Source organism: Onychomys torridus, chromosome 11 (assembly GCF_903995425.1).
Source record: "Onychomys torridus chromosome 11, mOncTor1.1, whole genome shotgun sequence".
Classification (NCBI taxonomy): domain Eukaryota; kingdom Metazoa; phylum Chordata; class Mammalia; order Rodentia; family Cricetidae; genus Onychomys; species Onychomys torridus.
In genome coordinates this window covers 73616920-73640401 of record NC_050453.1, presented here as the reverse complement: position 1 = coordinate 73640401, position 23482 = coordinate 73616920, and the positions used below count along the sequence as shown (strand labels likewise).

At 45.0% G+C, this 23482-nt stretch overlaps 1 protein-coding gene and 1 non-coding gene across 6 annotated transcripts in view; both read right to left on the bottom strand.

Annotated features, from left to right (window-relative positions):
* Mgat5 (alpha-1,6-mannosylglycoprotein 6-beta-N-acetylglucosaminyltransferase) overlaps window positions 1–23482 on the bottom strand; it is a 274469-nt gene that overhangs the window by 90227 nt on the left and 160760 nt on the right. For all 5 annotated transcript variants that reach the window (XM_036202890.1, XM_036202893.1, XM_036202892.1 and 2 more), the window contains 4 exons: window positions 9901–9972; window positions 7350–7511; window positions 5195–5364; window positions 947–1081 (listed from right to left, as the gene is read on the bottom strand). In XM_036202890.1, coding sequence (XP_036058783.1) covers window positions 947–1081; window positions 5195–5364; window positions 7350–7511; window positions 9901–9972 — 539 coding nt within the window. The remainder of the gene's footprint in view (window positions 1–946; window positions 1082–5194; window positions 5365–7349; window positions 7512–9900; window positions 9973–23482) is intronic.
* Window positions 18188–18296, bottom strand: LOC118593570. Its single transcript, XR_004946247.1, has one exon. It is a non-coding gene; the product is annotated as a small nucleolar RNA U6-53/MBII-28 (small nucleolar RNA).

Genomic DNA, 23482 nt, shown 5'->3' with positions numbered 1-23482 from the left:
TTCTATAAGCTGTCTTGCTCAAGTGTTTGGTCAAAGTGACAAAATTAACACAGAAGACCACATCCAAAATGTTTCCACCCACTAGTTACAATGAAGAAACAAATGGAAAGGGTGCTGGGATGTAGCTTGTCCAGCATGAATGCAGCCCTGGCTTCCATCCTATGCCGGGCACTGAGAAAACCAGTTGTTGTGGCTAATGGGACAGTTAGCCTGAAGTAAGCTGTGCAGCTGCAGAAACATAAGAGACCCTGCCTCATCACGGTGCAAGCTGACATCCAGCCCTCAAAAGCTGTCCTCTGACCACCACATACATGCTGTGGCATGCACATACACACATTCACACCACACACATACACACACACACACACACACACACACACACACACACACACACTACTGCATATGTGATAGATAGATAGATAGATAGATAGATAGATACACAGATAAAGAAATATCATTATTTGATTAAATCATGAGATCCTCTTAGGTACACAAAGAGAAGAATGGTAGGTCCTGGAGAAAATAAATGGGGAAGCTGTCGATATCTGTTTTGTTCTTCTTCTTCTTTTTTTTTTTTTCTTTTTTAAGATAGGGTTTTACTATATAGCTCTGGCTGTCCTGGAACTCACTCAGTAGACCAGGCTGGCCTTGAACTCACAGATATCTGCCTGCCTCTGCCTCCTGAGTGCTGGGATTAAAGGCATGCACCACTACGCCCGGCTGGACACCTGTTTTCTATTCTCAGAACATCAATAGAAATAATGAATAGTCCCAGGAAGTAGTCAGTGGGCACAACCTGAATTTCATTAGGAAAGGAAAGTACACTCCATAGAGTTAAAAAGGTAACATTTAAACAGCCTTTAAAAACAAACAAATAAACAAACAAATGAACAAACAGATATGATTCTTATTAGAGCAATAAAAGGTCTTAGCATGTAGTACTTACTGGTAATGAACCCAGGATGGTCCTAGAGTTTTCTTAAATTGAGCAAGTCCCACAATATCGATATAAATAAGCTCAACAATTCTATCTCCTACAGTAGGACAGCCAGACCGATTTCCAACAACCTTCTTCATAATCCTGGAGTGGAGCAAATGAGGTTAGAAAGATATCAGTAACTTGACAGTGCTAAACCAGGCAAATGAGATATGTTCAAATCACACCTCAAGTCCCTAGTAGAGATAATGGATTGATGTTCCAAGCCTGTCTCAACTCCACAGAGTCCCCATTCCAATTGGGGGAATTTCGATGCTGGTGCATAAACACAACCTGTGAATTTCTGTAATGATGTTACCCATCTCCACTGTGGAGCAGACAGAGAGCGCTAACGAGATTCATCTTTCTGAATCTTCTCTCATCATCCTCCAGAATGGAGAGAGGGGATTAAACAGTGATATGTAGATATTTCCCTCAATAATTCAAACATTCATTCCTGGAAAGGGGCCCTTTAAGACTCAGAAAATAAAATCTACAAGGTCCAGGAAGTAAATGAGACTCACAAGTCCCAGGAAGATCCTGAAACACAAGACTCACAAGGACCTTCCCCAAGGTTATATAAGCATTAACAATGGCTTAGGAGAGAAGATCCTCCATTCAGTAGATCTGCCTGCACATCCTGCAGGGAGCTTGAGAGATGCAGCTTTAATGAGTTGCTACCCATGCTGGGGTGGGCTTTTTAGTGATGCGGCTGCTTTTGAATCATCAGGTTCTTTCTAAGTAACCTGCCTCATCCACAGTCCTATTAAATAACCCCAGTAAATTCACTGGCTCACTAAGTGGACTTGGATGGCTTCCTTTCTCCGATCTTCCATCAGAGCCTGGTGAACACATCCCCCCATCACAAAACAGACACAAACACTATGACATTCTCTCACCTTCATCTGTAGTCCCTAAACACCTTCAGTTCCCAGGCCCTCAGCTCCAGTAACTCTCTACAATGGTCTTATGCTGTCTTGAGTGACTCATGATAGAACTGGCCCCATGGCTTAGACGGTCTCATCATCTAGTCTTTCAGCCACTGACCTACCCTTCTCTACCCTGCCACCCAAACTGCCCTTACATTAATAGAACACCAACATATGTAACTGCTATGTGAACTTGATGAGTCAGAGGAAGTCCCAAGTGTGACTGCTATGGACCCAGAAACCTGTCACCACCTTTGACCTCAGAGTAAGTCCAATGTGTAACTGCCATGGATCCGGAAACCGGTCACCACCTCTGACCTGACCCCTGCTCACGTCTCACAGTAATACTTGACAATTTACAAAACCCCACTCTCGAATGACAGGGCCACAAACTGCTCCACAGCTAATAACGACATCCATGGCTGCAGGCACCTGCTGCTTCTTCTGGGCTTCTAAAAAAAGGCAAGCTCTATTGAACCAATATTTTTTTTCTGAAGAGCTGGAAAACTTCCCATAAAAGGCTGGATAATAAGCACGCTCCATAGTCCACTCGGCCACTGTAGGGTGGAAGTAGCCTTGAGTTCAAGTAATAATGGGTATGACCCATGCTGCAACCAGCAAATGTTGACAAAAACAGGTAGAGGCTGGCTTTGGGCTGTTACTATGGCTTATACCTGGGGTCTACCTTGTGCACTGGTTCTCAACCTTGTCTCAACAGTGGAACTACCTACAGGGCACCACAACCTAGTTAGGCCATGGTGTTTTCAAATGCTGTAACTTAATCACCCTGGGAATGTTCTGTTCCAGGTAGTTAAGGAGATCCCCAAATCTTTGAAAAGTGAAATGAAAAAAATCCCCCAAGCAACTCTAAGGAGCAGCAGCAAATTGGGGACAACTTCTCTGTCTTCTGTGATGTCCATTTTAAATCAAGCACATCTAAGGGCTGTGGACAAGCCTCAGTGGGCAGAGTGCCTACTAGAATGCATGAAGCCCCGGGGCCCCATCCCAGCACCGCATAAACTGGGTGGAGTGCCCTGCTGTACCGTCACGCAGGAGGTAGAGCAAGGAGGATCAGAAGTTCAAGATCATCCTTGACTATATAGCAAATTTGAGGCTAACCTGGGTTACATGAGACCTGTCTTTTTTTTTCAACCCGAGACAAGGGAGGCCTGTCTTGATGGCCCCATCGTCCAGAAGAATAGCACATATGGTCCTCATCCTGGTATTCACAAAGGTCAATATTGACCTGTCCTTGATCATCAAGTGAGTCTCTGCAATATTTATGTCTCATCTATCTTTTCTAAGTTCCATTCTTGTGCCTGGTTCCTCACAGTCCTCCATTTGTTCATCTGCCTACTCCCCACTCACTCCCACATTCCTTCTCTCGTTCCTTCACTAGCCAGAGTATGCCAGGCACTATGTGTAAGTGCTAGGAACACAGTGGTGAGGTTCAATTTTCAGCACGTCCTGTACTTACATTCTAGCATCATCCACATTTCAATTAGCATTAATAGAATTATAATTAGTATGATTATTATTTAATGCATCAGTAGTGATTGTCAGAAGATGGGCAGCTGAGTAACAACTGCTGGTCATCTTTGCAGACCCCATTTTGAATCCCAGCCCTCAGAAGGCAGACAGAGTGGCTGCAAAGCGCATGCCTTTATAGGTCTTGTGTTCCACATATTTTAAAGCAAGCAGGAAGGCAACAGGAGGCATTCTGGTAAAGGAAGAGGACAATTGCTTGAGGTACAAAGGACCTCAAGTTCATCTAATGCTGAAAGAGAAAGGGAGGACTGTTGTAAACAGGCTACAGAGATGTCAGATTCCAGACATCCCTATGTGCTACCCCTGAAACCTCAGACAGCTCGTGTTCAGTCTGAGCCCCAGGTTCCTCAGCTCTAAAACACAAATGGCAAAAGCATCTACTTTCAGGTGCTGAATTCAAATCAATACAATATATGGGAAGCTGAGATGCTTCCTTGGTTAAAGCTCCTGCTTCTATACAATACAATATACGGCCGCCGAGATGCTTCTTCAGGTAAAGCTCCTGCTTCCTTCTATCACTGGACCCCACATACACTGAGGCACACATGCCCACATGCTCACATGCACAGTCATAAAAAAAACTAAACTAAAAACACAAAGTGTTTAGTATTGAATACACAGTAAGTGGCTCATTATGAGATTAAATAGCTACCATCAGTGCTGGGTGGGGCTGAGCTGGAACAGAGCTTGCCTGGCATGCACAAAGCCCTGGGTTCCATTTCCACTGCCAGATAAACTAGATATAGAGGTGCACAGACCTGGGGAGATGGAGGCAGGGATCAGCAATTCAAAGTCACCTTCAACTATGTATATTGACTTTGAGGCCAGCCTAGGTCCATAGACCTAATCTCAACACAAAAGTGATCCCATCAACACTATTGCTGGCATAATTCCTGCTGTTAAGCAGACCTTTATCACGGTGCCTGGCATCTGGAAATCAATGAGAGGACTGCTGAGATTATCTTCAGACATGATTGCTTTCCACTCAATATACTGCCCACAACCTCGGTGTGTCAATGATAGAGTAGGAACAGGGTAGAGCAGACATTGCACTCTGCCATCTCTACCATCTCCAGAGTCTCCTCCCAAGGGCTTGCACAGCTACATGACAGCGTGCATGCTGGGTTAGAAGTCTCTGAGGGCAGTTTTCTGGGGACTACAGAGACCCCAGTTCATCTGTTTGGCCAGCTGTATCAACTGAAAAGGGACTGAGAGGGGGCGAGAGCTGAATGCAAACCTCAGTGGGACAGAAGAGTCAGGGAAGAGAACAGACTGAGCTGGAAGTTAGCTAATTGAGAAAGGATTGGATCTGGGCTCTCGGGAAATCCATTTTACTCATATTAAATGATAAACAGGAACTGGCCCTGTTTTGAGCTTTAGAAAACGTGATGGTAAGCAGGGAGTAGTATGAATTTTGGCAAGATGCAGGGAATTAGGCAAGTCAATAGAGTCTTGCGCTGCAGATGTTGGAAACACCTGGAATAGCAAAGAATAAATGCCTTAGTTTGAGTTTTCCTGGCATTCATTTATGAGGCCCTGGAGCCTGCAGCCAATGAAAACATATTATCTTTTTCATAGTGCATGTATTTAGCTCCCAAAAAATAATCTTCTTATCGCCTGTTTAGCGAATTATCACTCTCATTTTCCACCACAAGAAATTGTACGTTAATAGAGGGGCTTTACGACTTTACTATTTTGTTTCTGTATTCTGATTTTCAAATTGAAAAAGTAATTTCCTTACTCCTTGAGCTCAGCCAGCGAAGCTGAGATCCGGATGTCATGGCCCAGTAGGTACAGAGAAGTAATTAAGTCACTCCACTGAACTAGTTCACCAAGAGGGCCACCGCTGAATGCCGTTTCTGCAATCTTGAAGCCAGATTCCTTGGTCAGGAGCCCCAGGTGGACAAGGATCTGGAAAACAAAAGAGGAAATACATACTGATTTCTGAAGCCATGTTCAAGTCCATGCACACCATAACTCAATCAGCCAGTGCTGAAAGAACCACTGAAGTCTCAGTTTGGGGTATGTCATTTTTTTAAGAAAGTATAAAACAAGGAAGGAAATAATCTCCCCCTGTTTTAAACAAATACACCATGAACTGCCCTTGGTTGAGCCATGAGTAAGAGTTATAGAAGATTATTCTGATTTTTAAAAATAGAACATATGGCTGGTTCAGTCAGTAAAGAACCTGATGAACAAGCACGAGGATCTGAGTTCGAATCCCTAGAGCCCAGATGTAAAAGCTGGGTGTGGTGGTGCCTGCTTGTAATCCCAGTGCAGAGGAGATGGAGGAGCCTGGACAGGCTGGCTTTCGAGTTCCAGGGATCTTCCTGTGTTTGTCTCTTCAGTGCTGGGATTACAAGCATGTACACTACACTGGGCTTTTTTATGTGGGATATGGACCACTGTGATATGCCTGTGTGGCAAGCTCTTTATCAACTGAGCTCTCTCCCCAGCCCAGCAAGCCTGTTGTTTAAACATACTCTAATTATGATCCATGAGGCTTGTCTGGTTTTTAAATAGAAAACCATTCTGTGAACTTTGGTCTCTGACTATCCTAACTACCCAGTTTGGCCATGGGAGTGTGTGGTAGCTGGCTCCTTCATTCTCTGGCTGGAGCCTGTGGTAGCATTTCTGTTGTTGGGTATGAGAAGATGTTCTAAGCTCATCAAGTGCAATTTCTGTCTCAGACCTTAATGAGCCATTTTCCCAAGAACCACTTATCCCATCTATTGGAAACAGCATTTAAAGATCAAAGTTCTCAAGGGACTCTACTTAGTTGCTATTAGGAGCCTTCTCCAATGGCCCTCTCTAGGAACTCGTTCTTCCTCACAGACAGAATAAGCTCTGGGTTCTTCCTGGGAGTGCCAATCCAAACCCAAGGCTATAGAGAATACCTTCAGGTAATACCATCCATCTTTCTAGGTATTTACTTTCTCCTACAATGAAAATTCCACTTTGCAAAGGAAGGAACACAGGAAATCATTCTCTACACCCTAATGTTCACAATGGCTCTGGAATAAGATTATCAAGACTTCCGCATAGGACATGATACAAGTGTTCCATGTTTTTCAAAGCTCTTTGGTCAATTTATCGCTTGCATCAAAACTGGACAGATACACAATCAGCACAACTGTTTCATTTTCCTTAGGATTTTCAGGTCTAGTTTTCTTTTTTTCTCTTTTTAAAATTTAAAATAGACCCCCCCCATACAACATATTCTGATTACAGTTCCGTCCCGCAACTCCTCTCAGATCCTCCCCACTTCCCCACCCACCCACGCCCACACCCTTTCTTTCTCTCTCTCTCATTAGAACCCAAACAGACATTGAGAAATATAGTAACAGATAAAATAACAACAATTCAGACTAGTAAACAAGAGGAGAAAGAGGGAGGGCATGGCTCTTCTCAACTAAATTTCTCTTGCTGTGTAAATGGTTCCAGTGACAACCCACAGTATGAAGCACTGAGAGAAATTGGCTTTCCACGTCTGTCACGTCCACTCTGTTCTACCACAACGCAACATAACATAGTGGCCACCATCTTAAAGCACGTGGTTCAAAAGCAGTGTCATTGTCCCCCCGCCCCCCCTGCGGATATCTCGTTTCTGAAAGTGGAAGGGTTCCCAAGCTTGTTTAAGTCGTAGTGGATAAGATCTTTCGTGTGTGTGTGTGTGTGTGTGTGTGTGTGTGTGTGTAAAATGTGTATCTGTGCACATTCACAGAATACAGAGGAAAACATGGAGTGTGAGACAAGAAAACCTCAAAATGGCTGAGCTGCTCTACTCTGAGGGGAGATCACTTGACACATGACACCTCTCTCTTCATCTTGTTTCCAAGCAAAATCAAAATTTAAGAGAAAGCTGCCATCGAAAGGAACCGAATTAAGCAGCTCACTTTCTTCCGTTTTCTCTTTTCAAGGTTTTGTTTCTCTGCCAGAGACTTGATAGCTTGGATCCACGCGTCAGCCATTCGCCGGATGCGAAGTCTCATCCACCGGAACTCCTCATGCTTCTTCATCATGCTATAGAGACTGTTAAAGTCTGTCCGGACTTCCGCCTAGGGAAAAAAAGAGAAAGACATGCAATAAAACCAGCAGACGATTAAGATGCTAGGGTGCAAACTGATTTTCATGACATGACATTTTCACCCTGAGAGTCAATTAAATCCAGGATTTCAAAAGTCGATCCTGACTCTCTGCCTGGCCTTTCCTTAAAATTACTGAGGGTGGGGACAACAAGATGGATCAGGAGGTAAAGGCTCTTGCCAAACAGCCTGAGACCATTTGAGTTCAATCCCAGGACCCACTCGGTGGCAGGAGAGTGCACTGACGCCTGCAAGTTGTCTTCTGGTCTGCACATGTTCATTCTGCATGCATGTGCCCATACACATGCATACACAGGATAAATAATTGAAACAAAGCCCCCGCTGCTCATTTGTTACAAGGGGCATCATTTAAAAAATTAGAGATTGAAAAAGTAAGCATAGTCGCTGTAAAGCCTGAGCTACGCTGAAATGCAGCTTTCACAATTGATGTACCTGATGTACCTCCAAATCCCCTGGGCCAAAATTTGTGTCTTGGAGCTTCCTTCCAGGCAGCTGACCACAGGAAAAAGTATCAGCTCCAACAGACCAGACAACTCTGTGAGGGTTACCAGAAAGCCTCTCCTCCCAGAGTAAGATGGGAAATAAATGATCATTTTCTAGTTTTGTCCTGGGCCAAACCAACCAAATTTATGATTTTTCTAAGGAATTTTAAAAGCTAGGGATAGGATTTGTTTCTATCATAGCTGAGTACAATTTAAAATTCCGACCAGAATAACTTAAGGTCCAGGAGGAAGACTATGTTTCCTGGTTTTCTGGATACTATAGCTGGATGTAGCCCGATTAGAACATGATCTCAGTTCGTATTTCATATGATACCTCGAGCATACCAAATTTATCTCTTAGCAGTCTCCATGGCTCATTCTTAGCATTTGTCTCCCTCCTTGACCCAACAACCTCCCATGGTCTGCACTTGGGTTCAAACCCTGGCCATAAAACAGTCCTCCTAGCCACCTGTGTGGACATGAAGTTTCAGTGGAACACAGACATGCCCTTCATTACATATGTTAACCATGGCTGCTCTCTGTGTTAGGACTGCAGAAATGAGTAACTGTGAGATTCAAAGTCTGGCAAAGACAAAAACACTGTCCGGCTTGTACATTCTTCCTGTTTATTACATTTTTATTTATTTAGAATGTGCATATGTGAGCCTGTGAGCGCACCGGCATGCTCAAGTGTGTGTTTACGGCAGAAGACAACTTGCAGAACTTTGTTTTTCTCTCTGTACCATGTGGGTCCTGGGAATCAAACTCAGATTTTCAGGCTTGGCAGTAGGTGCCTTCGTCTGCTGAGACATCTCACTAGCTCTATTATTTCTGTACATGATGGGGTATCAGGCAGCCCAAGCTGGCCTTGAACTCTCAATGTAGCCAAGGATAATCATGACTTCTAATTCCCCTGCCTCCACCTCCCAGGTGGCACAGGCATACCCTGCCAAGTCCAGTTTACGGCACTGCAGACTGAACCCAGGGTTTCTTGCAGGCTTGGTGAGCACTCTACCAACTGAGCCACACCCCAACCCCCTACTTGACCTTTTACAGGAAGTGTCTGCTTTGGACCGGAGAGAAGAGGTAAAGGGAGCTGACTGTTGTTACAGAACAGTGAGGTTCAGCTCCCAGCACCCATGCCGAGCAGCTCACTACCCTCTGTAACTCTAGTCCTGAGATTCGATACCCTCTTCTCACCTCTGTGGGCTCATGCATGCACATGGTGCACATAAACTCACACAGGCATACAAATAAAACATGCACACAGATAAAAACATTGAAAAGTAATAAAAATTTTCCAATTTGTCAATGTCTAAAGAAAGTGCCCAAGCTTTCAAGATAGTATTGCAAGGTCTCTGGAGCCCTTTCCCTCTTTCTATTACATCTTCAACCCAGCTTACCCAAACCTCTGACCTTGCTCACCCAACCTTGCAATAGGATACCAAACGCTGACTTCCCATGCCTCTCTCTCTCTCTCCCACCTCACAGAGCACTGCTTGTCCATTCAAATTCAGCTTGTCATCTTCACTTTGAAATCTCCCCTGACCTCCGCAGCTGAGATGGTCTTTCCTCATTCATCTTCCTTAGCAGGCATTAGAGCTGGGTGACAAGCCTGGTCATTATTTACAGCAGGCCCCTCATTAGGTCACCCAAGGCCTCCACATCTGGCACTGGAGCCCATTCCTCTCTGTGGCCCATCATTTAGGGACCTTCAGAGAACTGTTCAATAAATAAATCTATGTGAACTGGTCTATGATTGGGCCAGCTAGACTTCAGTTTTCAGCTAGCACTTCTCAAAGATGCTGTATGCATCACTTAGCATATGATCTAAACAAGAGTGTTCCAAAATCATTTACCAATGAGTTATGATCAGTTTCTTCATAGGGATTTTTTGCTCTCCAAGGTAAACGAGGACACCAATTTTCAACCTGAAAAAGATAAATCAAAAACATTAAATACATCTGTTCATTTTTCTGTGGACACACAAAGTGCTAAGAACCAGTCCCAGCTCACAATGAACATGGTGTTTATATGGGGTATTGTTAACCAGATAATAACTAAACTCCTGTGACATTAGTGAGCTGTCCAGATGCAGGTGCCCTTAAAGGTGCAGTATCCTTCAGTCAAGGTCGTAAGTAAGCACATCTTACACCTGTCCCTAATCACAGGGAGTGGTCCTTCAACTAATCCTCCTATGTCTATACAAGGGGACAAGTGCACTTCTGCAGGGGAATGGCAGTGTGAAGGAGTCACTGGGAAACCACTCAGCAAATGGGCAGGGGTGATTTTCGATTAGTTCAGGCACATCTAAAGGGAACAGACAGCATTGAGGCCAAAAAAATAAATCTCTGATTTGAGGATCAGGAATGCAAGCCATGGTTTAATACTAATTAGTCAAGGTTTGTTTTCTGGGTGTTTGCTCGACACTGTCTCAAGGAAGAAGGTAGGTACCCAGGACTGGTGGCTCACACCTGTCATACCAGTACCCAGGATGTGGAGGCAGGAGGACCAGATAGTCTAGGTCCTCCTTGGCTATATAAAGAGTTCTAGGCCGGCTTGTGCTACACAGGACTCTGTCTCAAACAACAGCCAAACAGGATTGGGTTAGATGTCTATGCAGCGATTCTATGATAGTCATTTGACAGAACAACCTGTCAGCACACAAGCTGTGTCCAACCTTTTAACACTGAGGCAACCACAAAGTTCACTCCAAAGAACCTCACTACTGAATTATAAAACAAAAAAATAATCACTACACACACACACACACACACACACACACACACACACACACACACACCTCATAATACTTTAAGCAAGCCTATGATTTTCTGTGATATTGTACTAATAGTTTATCTTGGTTGTATGTGGCTTACAGGTTCAGGTTGGACACACTGGACAGTTGTTGGGGGAAAGGAAGAAAGAAAGGCAGAAATGTACTGGATTTGTAGAACTTCCTTCAAGGAAAGTTACTAAAGAGATCAGAGAAATTAATAATTTTATTGTGATAATTATTAGGAAGGGGCTGGAGAGATTCTAGAAAGGGACTCAAGTCATGTCTCAGAGGTTAACCCAAGTTCAGTTCCCAGCACCCACATGGGCAGCTCACAACTTCCTATGACCTCCCTCTCTCCCCCCTCCACCCCTGTTCCAGGGGATATGACACCCTCTTCTGGCTTCCGAAGAAACTGAACTCTCATGCACATATTGCCCCCTCTTTATATATGCATAATTAAAATAAAAAATTCTAGGAAAGGAAAAATAACAAATGAATTGAGTGATATTAACATTTGACCTATTTACATAAAATAGCTATGAAATGTCAGAGATAACATGTTTACTAGTAAAGATAGCTCAAGAATGGGCATTGGAAATCATTGCTCTTCAGTCAGAAAGGCCTATAAGATTTTACAGGGGGGCATCCATTGAGGGTCACTGAGGCAGGGAGCCACAGCCTCGTGGGTTGGCAGAACAATCAGACGAGCTAATCTATCTTTTAGGTCTGGGTGGGTTTTCAAAGAAGCATGTCAGTCTCAGTAATCTAGAATTTACTCATAAGGGAAGGTGATATTTACTATGACCAAAAATAGCTGGCCATATTTGCATAAAGCCATCTGCTATGAAAATGGCCCGAAAGCAGATGAACTGAGGGCAGTGAGGTGTAAAGGGGTAAGAAAAGTGCAGTGTTCTCTTTTCTTCCTGTGCAGTAAAATTAGACTCCTGTGAGTCACTCAGAAACTCTCCCCATGGGGAGAGCTGGATGCTTCTACTCATAAAAAAAAAAGAGCACACTAACCTGCCTTGGAGGCCCGTGGTCTCAATTACTGCGGGCCTCTCAATAATAGTATGACCATGCCTGCCAACAGGAACAGCTCCACAACTCAGGAAAAATGAGCAGACAAGGAGGCCGGCAGAGCAGGACGCCTCAACTGGCCCCGGAAACAACATACACATCCATGTTTCCTGTTCTTATGCCAGCTTGGTTCATTTGGCACCAATGAAATAAAACATTCCCCCAAAAGCATATGTGTAATATGAAGGCTTCAGATGAGTCCTGGGCTTGCCTGTGAGACCCTCAACCGAACACACATTGGGCATGGATGTCAAGAATCCTCACAATAAATACACACTAAGTTCATTTTTAAAAACTATTTTTATCTTCAACCACTTGAGTAAATTTCCTTGTGTGTGTGTGTGTGTGTGTGTGTGTGTGTGTGTGTGACACATGTATGTATTCCCATGTGTGCATGCATACATGTAGATGTGTCCATATGTGTATGCATGTGGAGGATAGAAGTGAAGTTGGATGTCTTCCTTCATCACTTCCCACCTCAATTTTAATGTTCTCTCCCTGTCTCTCTCTTCTCTCTTTCTCTCCCCCCCCATACTCCCCGCACCCCCCCACAGGGTCTCTAAGTGAACCTGGAGTTCATTTGTTCAGCAGACTGGCTAAACAGCAGCTCGAGGGCTCCACCTGTCTCTGCCTGCCCCACGCTGGGGTCACCGGTGCAGGCCCCTGTGTCCAGCTGCTGATGTAAGTGCTGGAGATCCTCACTCAGATCCTCATGAGTGAGCAGCAAGCACTTTGCTGACCAAGCCTCTCCCCAGCCCTGAATAAATGACGTCTGCATAGGAACCTGTCAGGATAAAACAAAAAAAAATCTCCCCACGAAGAATGTGATGGGAACAAATGAAGCAAGACTATGAAGAGAGAAGGCCAGGTAAAAGATGACACCACAGTGACCAGGAATGGATAAGGAAAGCCTCCCTTCACATTCCTCCACCTCATGAAGAACCTTCCAAGACTGATGAAAACGGTCATTCCAGGGTGATCTAAAGCATAACTTCACTGGAGAACTCCCAAGGCTGTAATGCCCTTTTTGAGCTGATCATTTGCTCAGTTTTCCCTTCTCTACATCACTAGCCACCCTTCTGCCACCTCCAAGGACATCTCTGCAAATATGGAAAATAGAGTGGTCCAACTGAGCTTTTAGGCAGCAATTTCAGCTCCGCCTGCAACTGGATCGGTGGAGAACCAGATAAAGACCTTAACCCGCAAAGGGAGGGTGGGTTAAGATTGTCTCTCACTACAGGGATAGGCTAACTAGTTGATGAAATAGTTAAATTATATGTAAACCAATTACCCTGTGGGGAGAAGAGGAAAAACAAAGTATTTTTCTCTCCCTGGAACCTCAGAGGATTACCAGAATTGGAGGAAGGCCAGCATCGGTGACAAGTCAAGTATGAAACAAACTGCCTTCCACAGGGCAGCGTTTTCCTACATAAAAGCGCCACGATGAGCATGCAGGGAAAATCATGCTTGCGGCTAACAACTCCATCTCCTGATATGTCACCGCATTTTCTGTCTGATGCATCCAGTGTCATTTAATGAGCTTGGTCCCCTGGTATCACAGCCTATCAATAAAGCTGACCCCAGGAGGAGCCCGCTCCCTGACTCATAGGAATTGCCCCCATTCAAACTCTTCCAGAATAGCAGCTACTCTGGGGCTGGCTCACGAGGTCTCTGGGTCCCACCACTGCCTCCAGACACCTTCCATCATGGCTGCCTCTTCCACACTTCCCCAGCTGTGGCTTTTCATTGAATGTTTGCCCTCAGCACAGGGGTACACTGCTGCTCATCTCCCCTCACCTCTGCCCAATCTTATAGCACACGGCCTTCTCAGACCCAACAACTAACTCATCAAGGGCAGCCAAGTTTACCACAGCAAACAATTGGAAACTGGGTTGGGGAGATAGCTCAGTGACTCGCTGCACGATGGTGAGGACCCAGCACTCATGCTAAGAAACCTGATGTGTCAGTCTCTGCCTGTAACTCAAGTGCTGGGAAGACACAGACATCCTGCCCAGACAGTCTAGCTCAGTGGTTCTCAACCTTCCCAATGCTGTGACCCTTTAATACAGTCCCTCATCTTGTGGTGGCCCCTCCCCCAACCAGAAGATTATTCCGTTACTACTTCATAACTGTAATTTTGCTACTGTAATGGATCATAAGCTAAGTATCTGATGTGTGACCTCTGTGAAAGGGTCCTTTGACCCTCCAAAGGGGTCATGACCCACAGGTTGAGAACCACTGCTCTAGCTGAATCAGCAAGCTCCAGGACCAAAGTAATTGAGAGTGACATCCAACACAATGCACAACACACACACACAGACGCCTGCAAACCGGTGCACACCCACAGAACCGACAACCATCTGGATTCGTGGTAACACACACCCAGCAATTGATAAGGCAGCAGCACTACTCTAATCTGATTTGATTTGAAGGCCAAACTCTTGAGACACAAACCAATCTTTTTAGCTGGTGCCACAGGCCGCAGAATGAAGAGGCAGCAGATTGGGACGGGGAAGACCTGCCGGGCTAGAACTACCAACACTAACGGCTGTTCAGCGGAGGGGGCTCTGCACATCACTTTTCTTCAGAGGTGAGACATAAAATAAAACAATTTTGACATTCCTCCTGGCAATTTAGCCTTCTTTGAACTAAATAGGTTTTGCAGCTTTATCAGGAGGCTGGTAAATCAAAGCAGTTCCTACAGGTTCTAACTGGGTCACGCTGCGTTTCAGGATCCACAGTATGGAAGAGCCATTGTACTTAAGGAAAAAGAAACTGCTGGCTGAGAGACAGACAGACAGCTCAAGGAGGAAGCAAGGAGCCTGCTGGTAACACAAACAGTAGACGCCAGGGAGGCGCAAATGCAGTCCTCAGGGACCAGTCTCTCTGGCCAATGCTCTTTTCTTTGGAAAGAGCCTGAGTTTGGGTCTCTTCCTGTTAATGGAGAGTGCTGTGTTCTAGTGAATTGCTGACACACAGGCTCTCACGCCACCCTTTTCAAGTGATAAACACAATCAAAACCAACTACCAGGCACAGTAGCACAAACTCCTAGCACCCTAGAGGCAGAGGCAGCTTGATCTCTGGGAGTTCTGGGCCAGCCTGGTCTATATAGTGTGTTCTAGGCTACGCAAAGCTTCACAATGTGACCTTGTTTCAAACATCAAACAAAACAAACAAACAAACAAAAATCCACCCCCCTCCAAAACCAAATGCCCAAGAAAAGACTCTTTGTCTCTGTATGTTGGGGGTTTGGGGACTTTCAGGTTTTTTTCCCTTTTGTTAATCTGCATTATTATAGTGTGTGTGTGTGTGTGTGTGTGTGTGTGTGTGTGTGTGTACATGTGTGAATATATATAGGCCACAGACCCATTTCCATCATCCTTCCTTGCCCACAACATTCAGAGTCCCAGGCATTCCACAGAGAAGACTCGGTCATACATCTACTGTGAGTTTTCTTCTGATAGAGTCTACTTTTAAAAATTTAATAGATTTCTATTTTTTGAAATTAAAATATAATTACATCACTTATCCCCTGCCACCAGGCGTTTCCCACCATGGTGGACTGCACCCTCGAACACTGAGCCCAGACATGCCTTCCTTCCTTAAGCTGCTTTGGTAAAGTATTTTTCCATAGCAGAGAAAAGTAGCTGAGACACACAGTAAACAATAGTAACTAATAAATGGTAGATGCTACAATGATATAGTACAATAAAAGTTATTTGGTGAATTGTTTGCTTCTAGAAACTTCCATCAAATATAATCAGGCCTCTGTTGATTGTGGGTAACTGAAAATCCTTGAAGGAACACTGTACATGGGGCTGTGGTGAGGATGTGGTATAGAGAATCATTATTGCCTCTACCAGAGCATGCAGGAACTCTATAAATACAGAATGTGAATCCACCTGGCTACATGCAGGAGAGAGCCAGGGACTGGAGTGATTCTTCAGAGCCCTGCTCAGGATATGACAGAGAAGCTGTGGGAAGTCTTCCCTATGCCTCAGAACCAATGGATACTAGTGAGCTATCAAAAATGAGAGTTTTTGTTTGTTTTTTGAGACAGGGGTTCACTGTGTAGCCCTGGCTGTCCTGGAACTCATTACGTAGACCAGGCTGGCCTCAAACTCAGAGAGATCTGCTTGCCTCTGTCTCCAGAGTGCTGGGATTAAAGGTGTGAGCCACCACTGCCCAGCATGACACAGAGTTTTTAAAACCCATCTCAGACTGCCATTAGCTGAGAAAGTCACTTTTCCACACACAGGAGAGACAGCAAATGAATTCCTCTGCAGACGATGACAGTAGCAATACAGACACACTTCCCACAGAAGCTCTCCCCTCAGGTGCTCAATGCACTCAAAACTGGCTTCATTCAGCCTGAATCCACGTCTCTAGCCAGCACTATCCAAAGTTGGGAGGCGGTCACAGTCTGGAGACTAGGGATACCTATTATGGGATGTTCGTACACTGTGTGAAGATGTATTGCTGTGATTGTTGTAATAAAAAGTTGAACGGCCAATAGATAGGCAGGAAGAGGAACAGGATTTCCTGGGAGAGAAAGAAGGGGCAGGAATCAGTTGCACAGGAGACCCAGGAGACATAGGAAATAGGAGGAGCAAGATGGGAACACCACATGATAGAATGTAGATTAATATAAATGGGCTAATTTAAGTTATACGAGCTAGTTAGGAACAAGCCTAAGCTATAGGCCAAGCTTTCATAATTAATAAGAAGTCCCCATACCATTATTTGGGAGCTGGCTGGCCAGACAGGAAAAGACTTTACCGACACCACAGTTCTTTGCTGTTAGCACATGACTTTGCCTCAATATCATCTTAAGTGACCATGAGAATAGTTCTACTATAATTGGTTTTTTCATTCTAGTACTCTGATCTGATCCCTCATGCTTCCTCACAAAATAATACTGGACAGCACTACACTGTGAATAAGCTCAAAATTCCCCTGCTGTGTGTCTCAATCTCAAAGTCTTAGCAGGTTTTTGCAATGACATTGTTATCAAGATGAGATTATAGCTAGGAGAAATTACCGCTTAGAACAATGTCAACAATAGGGTACAGCCTAGTATTTCAGACACACTATGAACAGAATCACTCATTCAATAAATGTATGCACCAGGCTCCCAGGTTACTATAACAATGATAAAATGGTCCTCGGTCAGAAAATAATGAGTGTGGGTCAAACATACCACATGTATTCAACCAATGAGTCCTTAATGACAACAATCAAAAGACATAAAGCATACAAGCAAGCCAAAAAAAAGTCTTTTTAAATATAAAAAAGTGCTATATATCTGTGGAAGCCAACTGAACTGGGAAGTAAAGGTTTTCTGGGGCCAGTGAGGATGGTCTAGTAGCAAAGGGGATTTAGGGTTCAATCCCCAGGTACCCCAAGCTGAAAGTAGAGAACTGACCCGAGGCTGTCCCTTGACCACACATTATACTCATGTCCCCCACAAACAAACAAATAAATAAGTAAATAATAAATAAATGTAATAAAAATATTTAAAGGTTTTCTAGATTGGACAGGAAATGAAAGTAATGTTATCTCTGGACATTCCCTGCGGAGGAAATAAAGAAATAAGAAGGAGGACATTACTGCTCCTAGGTATGTTGGAGAAGGCTTATTGTAGATTTGAGGGAGATCACTGCCAGAGGTAAAGACATCTTGGAGAGTCCAGAGTGGACATGACCAACAGACTGAGCTGGACCATGTGTGGAGAGTCTGTAAGGGAGACAGCAGAGCCAGGAGGCCGGGAGGCCGGGAGGCTGGGAGGCCAGGAGACGGGGAGGCCAAAAAGGGCGAAAGGACCAGAGTAGCCAACATGGCTGGGTTATAGAGTAAAGAGCAGCTGGGGCGGGGGGGGGGGCAGGCTGTGCCAGCCAGGAGAACCCTGTTAACAGGGAGGGACTGAGGGACACTGGAAGAACCTGTCTGGCAGTGTAGGGTCTACTTTGATGTGTTAACAGGCACCTCAGCCATTTGTCCTGACTGAGCATGCCTGAGGCCTCAAGGAGGAAGAGAAAGGGCAGTGTGAAAGAGGAGGGGAGGAAGAGGAGTCAGTGAACCCACAACCTAGCGGAATACACCTCCTGGAAGAAGTGTGAAATGCCATCCACGATGCAAAACAGATCCACAGCCTCATCCTGTCAGACCCTGATGGGACAAACAACCAACAGAGGGTCAGGATGCAGTGCCACAGGGAGAAGCATCGAAAGCCAGCACAGGACACACCGATACCAGCAAAGCTAGTGGTTTTGGGGTTTGTTTCCATACTGTCCCTCAGGTCTCCACGTGAGAAGTCTTGTTGAACTCACTGGCACCCAGACCATGCAGGAACAGCCTGGCTGGTGGCTCAGTATTAGCATGGCAACTCATCATCGGGACAGAGGAATCGTGGGGGGAGCTGGGACTCAGCTGGTGGGGTGCTTGTAGGATTCATGAAGCCCTGGCTCCATCCCGGCACCACAGAAACTGGATATGGTGGGACACATCTGTAATCCCAGTACTTGGGAAGTTCCAGGTTATCCTCAGCTACCTAAAGAAGTTGAAATTGAGGCTAGCCCAGCTATATAAGACGCTTCTCAAAAACCGACAACAAATAAACAACCACCAAACTATCAAATGTATTTTGAGCACATACCAGAAACTATGAGACAACATTGAAAGTATGTAAAATTCAGCTGGAAGATGGCTCGGTAGGTAAAAAACAAATGTGAAGGTTTGTGTTTATAATCCCAGACTTTTACAACAAGATGGGAGGCAGAGACCAGAAAATTCCTCGTCTGAGGACCAGTGAACTTCGCTATACACAGCAGAAAAATAAGAGAGAGACTCGGTATCAAGTTGGAAGCTGTCCTCTGATTGCCACATGTGCTCTTCAGTGCGCGCGCACACACACACACACACACACACACACACCCATTCTCTATCACACATACATGCACACATGAATAAAACATAGACGTGTATAAAGAACAGATAGAAGTTGACTGTACTGGAGCTCCATCAACCATGTGTGTTCCAGAAAGCACAGATGCAGTAGTTAGGGGCTTGGCAACTCTTGCTCTTTCCTGAGCTTTGCAAGGTGGAGACCAGGAGAAGTTCACTATAAATGTCATAGTGTCTGAAACAACCAAGAAATGTCATTAAGACTAATTCCAGAGGGGAGAATATGGCGGGAAAGGAGCTCTTCAAAGTCGGGATGGTTAGAAAAATCCTTCTACAAAGGGCATCTTAACACTCAGGCAGCTAGAGCAATGAATACACGGAGAGGAAAAGATAGAGATAAAGTCTGGGTGCAGAAAATGGAAAGAACTCAACCATAAATCTCAGCCAACTGTCTTGACTGCCAGGAAATCTTATCTTGTGGAAAGAGAATTTCCGACTTCATGCAGCTAAACATGTTCAAGGCACATTGTGGTCTACTCAGGCAACAGGCTAGAGGTATTTTTAAAGCACACCCTGACCTGTTCCCACGTGTCCGTTTTGTTGTTCTGTTTTTCTCCTGCAGCCTGAACAGTCAATTCTCCAAGGCTGCCCACTTTGACAGATTAGTCTCTGTAACACCATTTCCAAGTTATCTTTCACAGCCCACACAGGCTATAAATCCAGATCATTGTGCTGGTTATTAGGATTTCATTTCATGCTTGCATTCACAAGCATTTAAGCTTCCAACCTTTCCTGTTGGGCATTAATCTTGGCAGTAATCAAGGGATTAAGTACGCTGAATTTAAACTCAAGGTTAATAGCACGCTCAACCAATATTGGTTTTACATATTGCCAAGGGAAAACAGAAAGGCAGAGACCTTTATGTCCATTGTTCTTGAAAGAGAAGAAACAGATTGATGGGTAAGGCATGAAATTGCTTTTTTTGTTCCATTAGAAAGGTCTCTCTCTTTCTCTGTTTCTATCTCTCTCTCTCTCTCTCTCTCTCTCTCTCTCTCTCTCTCTCTCACACACACACACACACACACACACACACACACATCTAAAATGGCATTTGGAGTAGTAGTTTGTAAACATCTTAAGATCTAGTAATAAATTACTGGGCAATTCGATTATCTCAAATTAAAAATACCTGCAATAACTACAGAAATGCTTCAAAAAAATAGGATCAATACAAGGCTGAGACAGCTCAGCTGGTAGAATGCTTGCCATTCATGCATGTGGCTCTGACTTCTACCCCTAGAGCCCATGTTAAAAAGCTGGGCGTGCTGGTGTGCATCTGTAATCCCAATACTGGGCAGGTGGAGAGACAAGCCACACTGGCTGCCTAGCCTAGATGGCTTGGTGAGCTCTAGGCCAGTGAGGAACCGTTTCTCAAGAGAACAAGGGGTATGTGTGGAGAATTCAGGAGACAGCTCAGTGAATAAAAGGTTTACATGACCAGTTTAAAGCCTTACGAAAGCCAGGCAGGCACAGCAGTCACCAGGCAGGCACAGCAGTCACCAGGCAGGCACAGCAGTCACCTGTAATCTCAATACTTGGGAGGCAGAGACAGGAATCTCCTGGGCAAACTAGCTAGGCAGACTAGCTTGAATCAGCTACTTCAGCGTTCAGTGAGAGATCCTGCCTCAATACAATAGAGAGAGATTGAAAAAGATACTAGACATGAACTTTGGGCCTCCACATACAAATGCATACATAATAAACAGATAAATCTTAAAACAATCAAAAAACAAATGTGTACATGTGTGCTAATAATATACACATATATTATTCAATATTATATATATTGAATGTATATACTATACATTCAAATGGGGAAATAAAATGCAACCAAGCAACCACAAAGTGCACAGGACCAGAAGTTCTCTGCATGCACACTTGCACTTACACACACACACACACACACACACACACACACAGAGAGAGAGAGAGAGAGAGAGAGAGAGAGAGAGAGAGAGAGCGCGAGAGAGCGCCATAGAACCAATGAGTCAAGTGTGTTGTTGCCTGCTAGGTTTTGGAACAAAGATATAAGAAGAGAAAGATGTGTGGGTATCAAATACATGAACATCATCCATCAATGTACTGTTGATGGGGGGCAAAGAAACTTGTTCCAAGTTTTATAAAAGCCACTAGCAATAAAAGGTGCAGACAGCTGAATTGAATTAATGCGCTCGAAACAAGGACAGTTGCAGTAATTACTGCATGCGGTCTTGTCTCTAACAGTTACACAGCTCAAAGAAACCACTCTACAAAGTGACCTGCCTGATGTTGGAATCCGAGGCTGCCTGATGAGCTGAATCATTCACATAGTCTTATCACAGAGTGAGTGACACCTGGTTTTCATTAGCTATGACCTCATGGAAGCCTGGTGGGATTCCATCTGTTTGGATGGTAGGCATCAAAATTATGGAGTGTTGGAAAATAAGCAATCAGCTAATTAGGGTTGTACGCTCAACAGGAGTGGGTTTCAGCACAGAGAGAACACAGAACCAGTGGCTATTGGCTACTTAGCTGAGTTCTTATTCCTTCAGAATGAGAGACTGGAAGGGGCAGTATGTGTGGCACTCTGCAGCCAGGAGACCTAACTTATGCAGTATAGCCTAGCTCACTATGGCCTGGCTGTTTATCTCCTTTGGCTGCGGTCAGCAGTCTAAATGTGGCTAGTATCTACAGCATGCAGCCTAAGTGATGTTTTACACTTCGAACTGTCTGGGAGTGGGCAGAAGAGCCGGCAAAGACAAACTTCTATGTGACTCTCCACTGTCCAACACAGAGACAATGGATCCAAAGAAACTGCAATTTCCCCCAGGAGTCTCAAGCTGGAAGGAAAGGCTGGTGCCTGGTGCCAGCAGTGGAGAGGGGAGGAATTTCTCTCCTGGGAAGAGACTGCACACAGTTCCGACAACTGTAAGACCATCTTGCAGGAGAGACTGGAGCTGAGATTATGATGATGGGCAGGACCACCCCTTGCTCAGGACTGCTCAGCTCTGCATACATCTTGCCATCTGTTTAAACCTAAGCCTCATGTCAGGACCCTGAAGATGGACTCAGTGCAGTATCACTGGACCTCTTTGTTTCCTCTGCATTCACTGTTTGTCTCTAACTGGCATACTGGGACAGGTGATGAAGCCTAGCTTACCAGGACTGCCAGGGCCCAGGCTTGACCCTAAAGAAGGGAGTCCTGGGTTGTTGTCGTGACACGGCCATCACCAGGGCAGTGTCAGCCAGATAACAAGCCACGGAGAGTGGCCACAGGAGCACATAGAGAAGGCTGTGCTTTAGGGGATTGATTTGAAAATGAGTTGTAGATTACGAAGTGGTGGATGGCTCAGGAGGTCAGAGGTAGGGAAGAAACTACTGTTATCTTGCTGAATGGACACATCAAACTGCCTTCTAAACAGTTACACTGATACTACTCTCATGCTTGGTCAGAGAAGCATCTTTTGGGGTGCGTAGCAATGCAGACTCTGGCCTGGTCCAAGTGTTGAGAGTAAGTGACCACGGGGTGTTCAGCCCTAAATGGACATCTCTAGGAAGCCTTCCCTCAGTAGGTTCGGGGAAGACCAGGAGGGATGTAAGAGCTCTCTCAGAGCCAGAGGATGGGGAGGAGGGCTGTGAAAGACTTGTCCTCTGGATAGGACATGGCTGTTGCACTCCTGAACTCACTGCAGCTATGGTGACCTGGACAAGACCCGCCCAAGGTCATGCCATCCAGCATTCCAGCAGGCAGAATGATTCACACCCAGCGGGTTCCTAAGTAGAACAAAAGGAGAGGAGCAATGGTGCAAGGCTGGTGTTGGGGGTGTGGATGGATCTGGGTTACCAGTGGAGGCGGAGCTGGATCAGTGTGTAAACACATCCCAGGGGAAACACACTAAACCGTCAGGTGCTCTAAACAAACAAGTTGGTTAGATACAAAGTTGCATTTCCCTAACTCAATTCAAGGGGGTGGACTAAGACAATGGCGGCGGGAAATGAAGGAAGAGAGGCCCTTCCTGCATCTAAAGGTGCCCATCCATGCCGAGTGACATTACTTTAGTTCTTCTCGGTATCGTCTCTGTTCTGACGCCAAACCCAGAAGAAAAGCCCACCTCTTTCAATAGAGACTGGAAATGCAGCAGAAGTCGCTCACATATGTGCTGATGGAGTTTACAGAGCGAGGCAAACAAAGATGGCTTTCTCATTTTGCCAACTGTAAGAGAAACCTGGTGTGTGATATGGTCTCAGAGTTCAACAAAATAGGAAAGTTACAAGACAGCAGGAAAGGAAAGGGGGGGGGCTAGACTAACAAACAGGCCCGCATAGATGTATTACCCCCATTTTCTTTTCTTTTCTTTGTGTGTGTGTGTGTGTGTGTGTGTGTGTGTGTGTGTGTGTGTGTGAGAGAGAGAGAGAGAGAGAGAGAGAGAGAGAGAGAGAGAGAGAGAGAGAGAGAGAGAGAGAGAGATCTCTATGCGGTGCCCACAGAGGACAGGAGGAGGCATGGGATCCCCTGATGCTATAGTTAAAGGCTGCTGTTAACAGCCCAATATGGGTGCTGGCTGGGAACCAAACTCAGGTCCCCTACAAGAGCAGCAAGCATTTTGGATGGCTAAGCCATCTCCCCAGACCCGGATTTTAA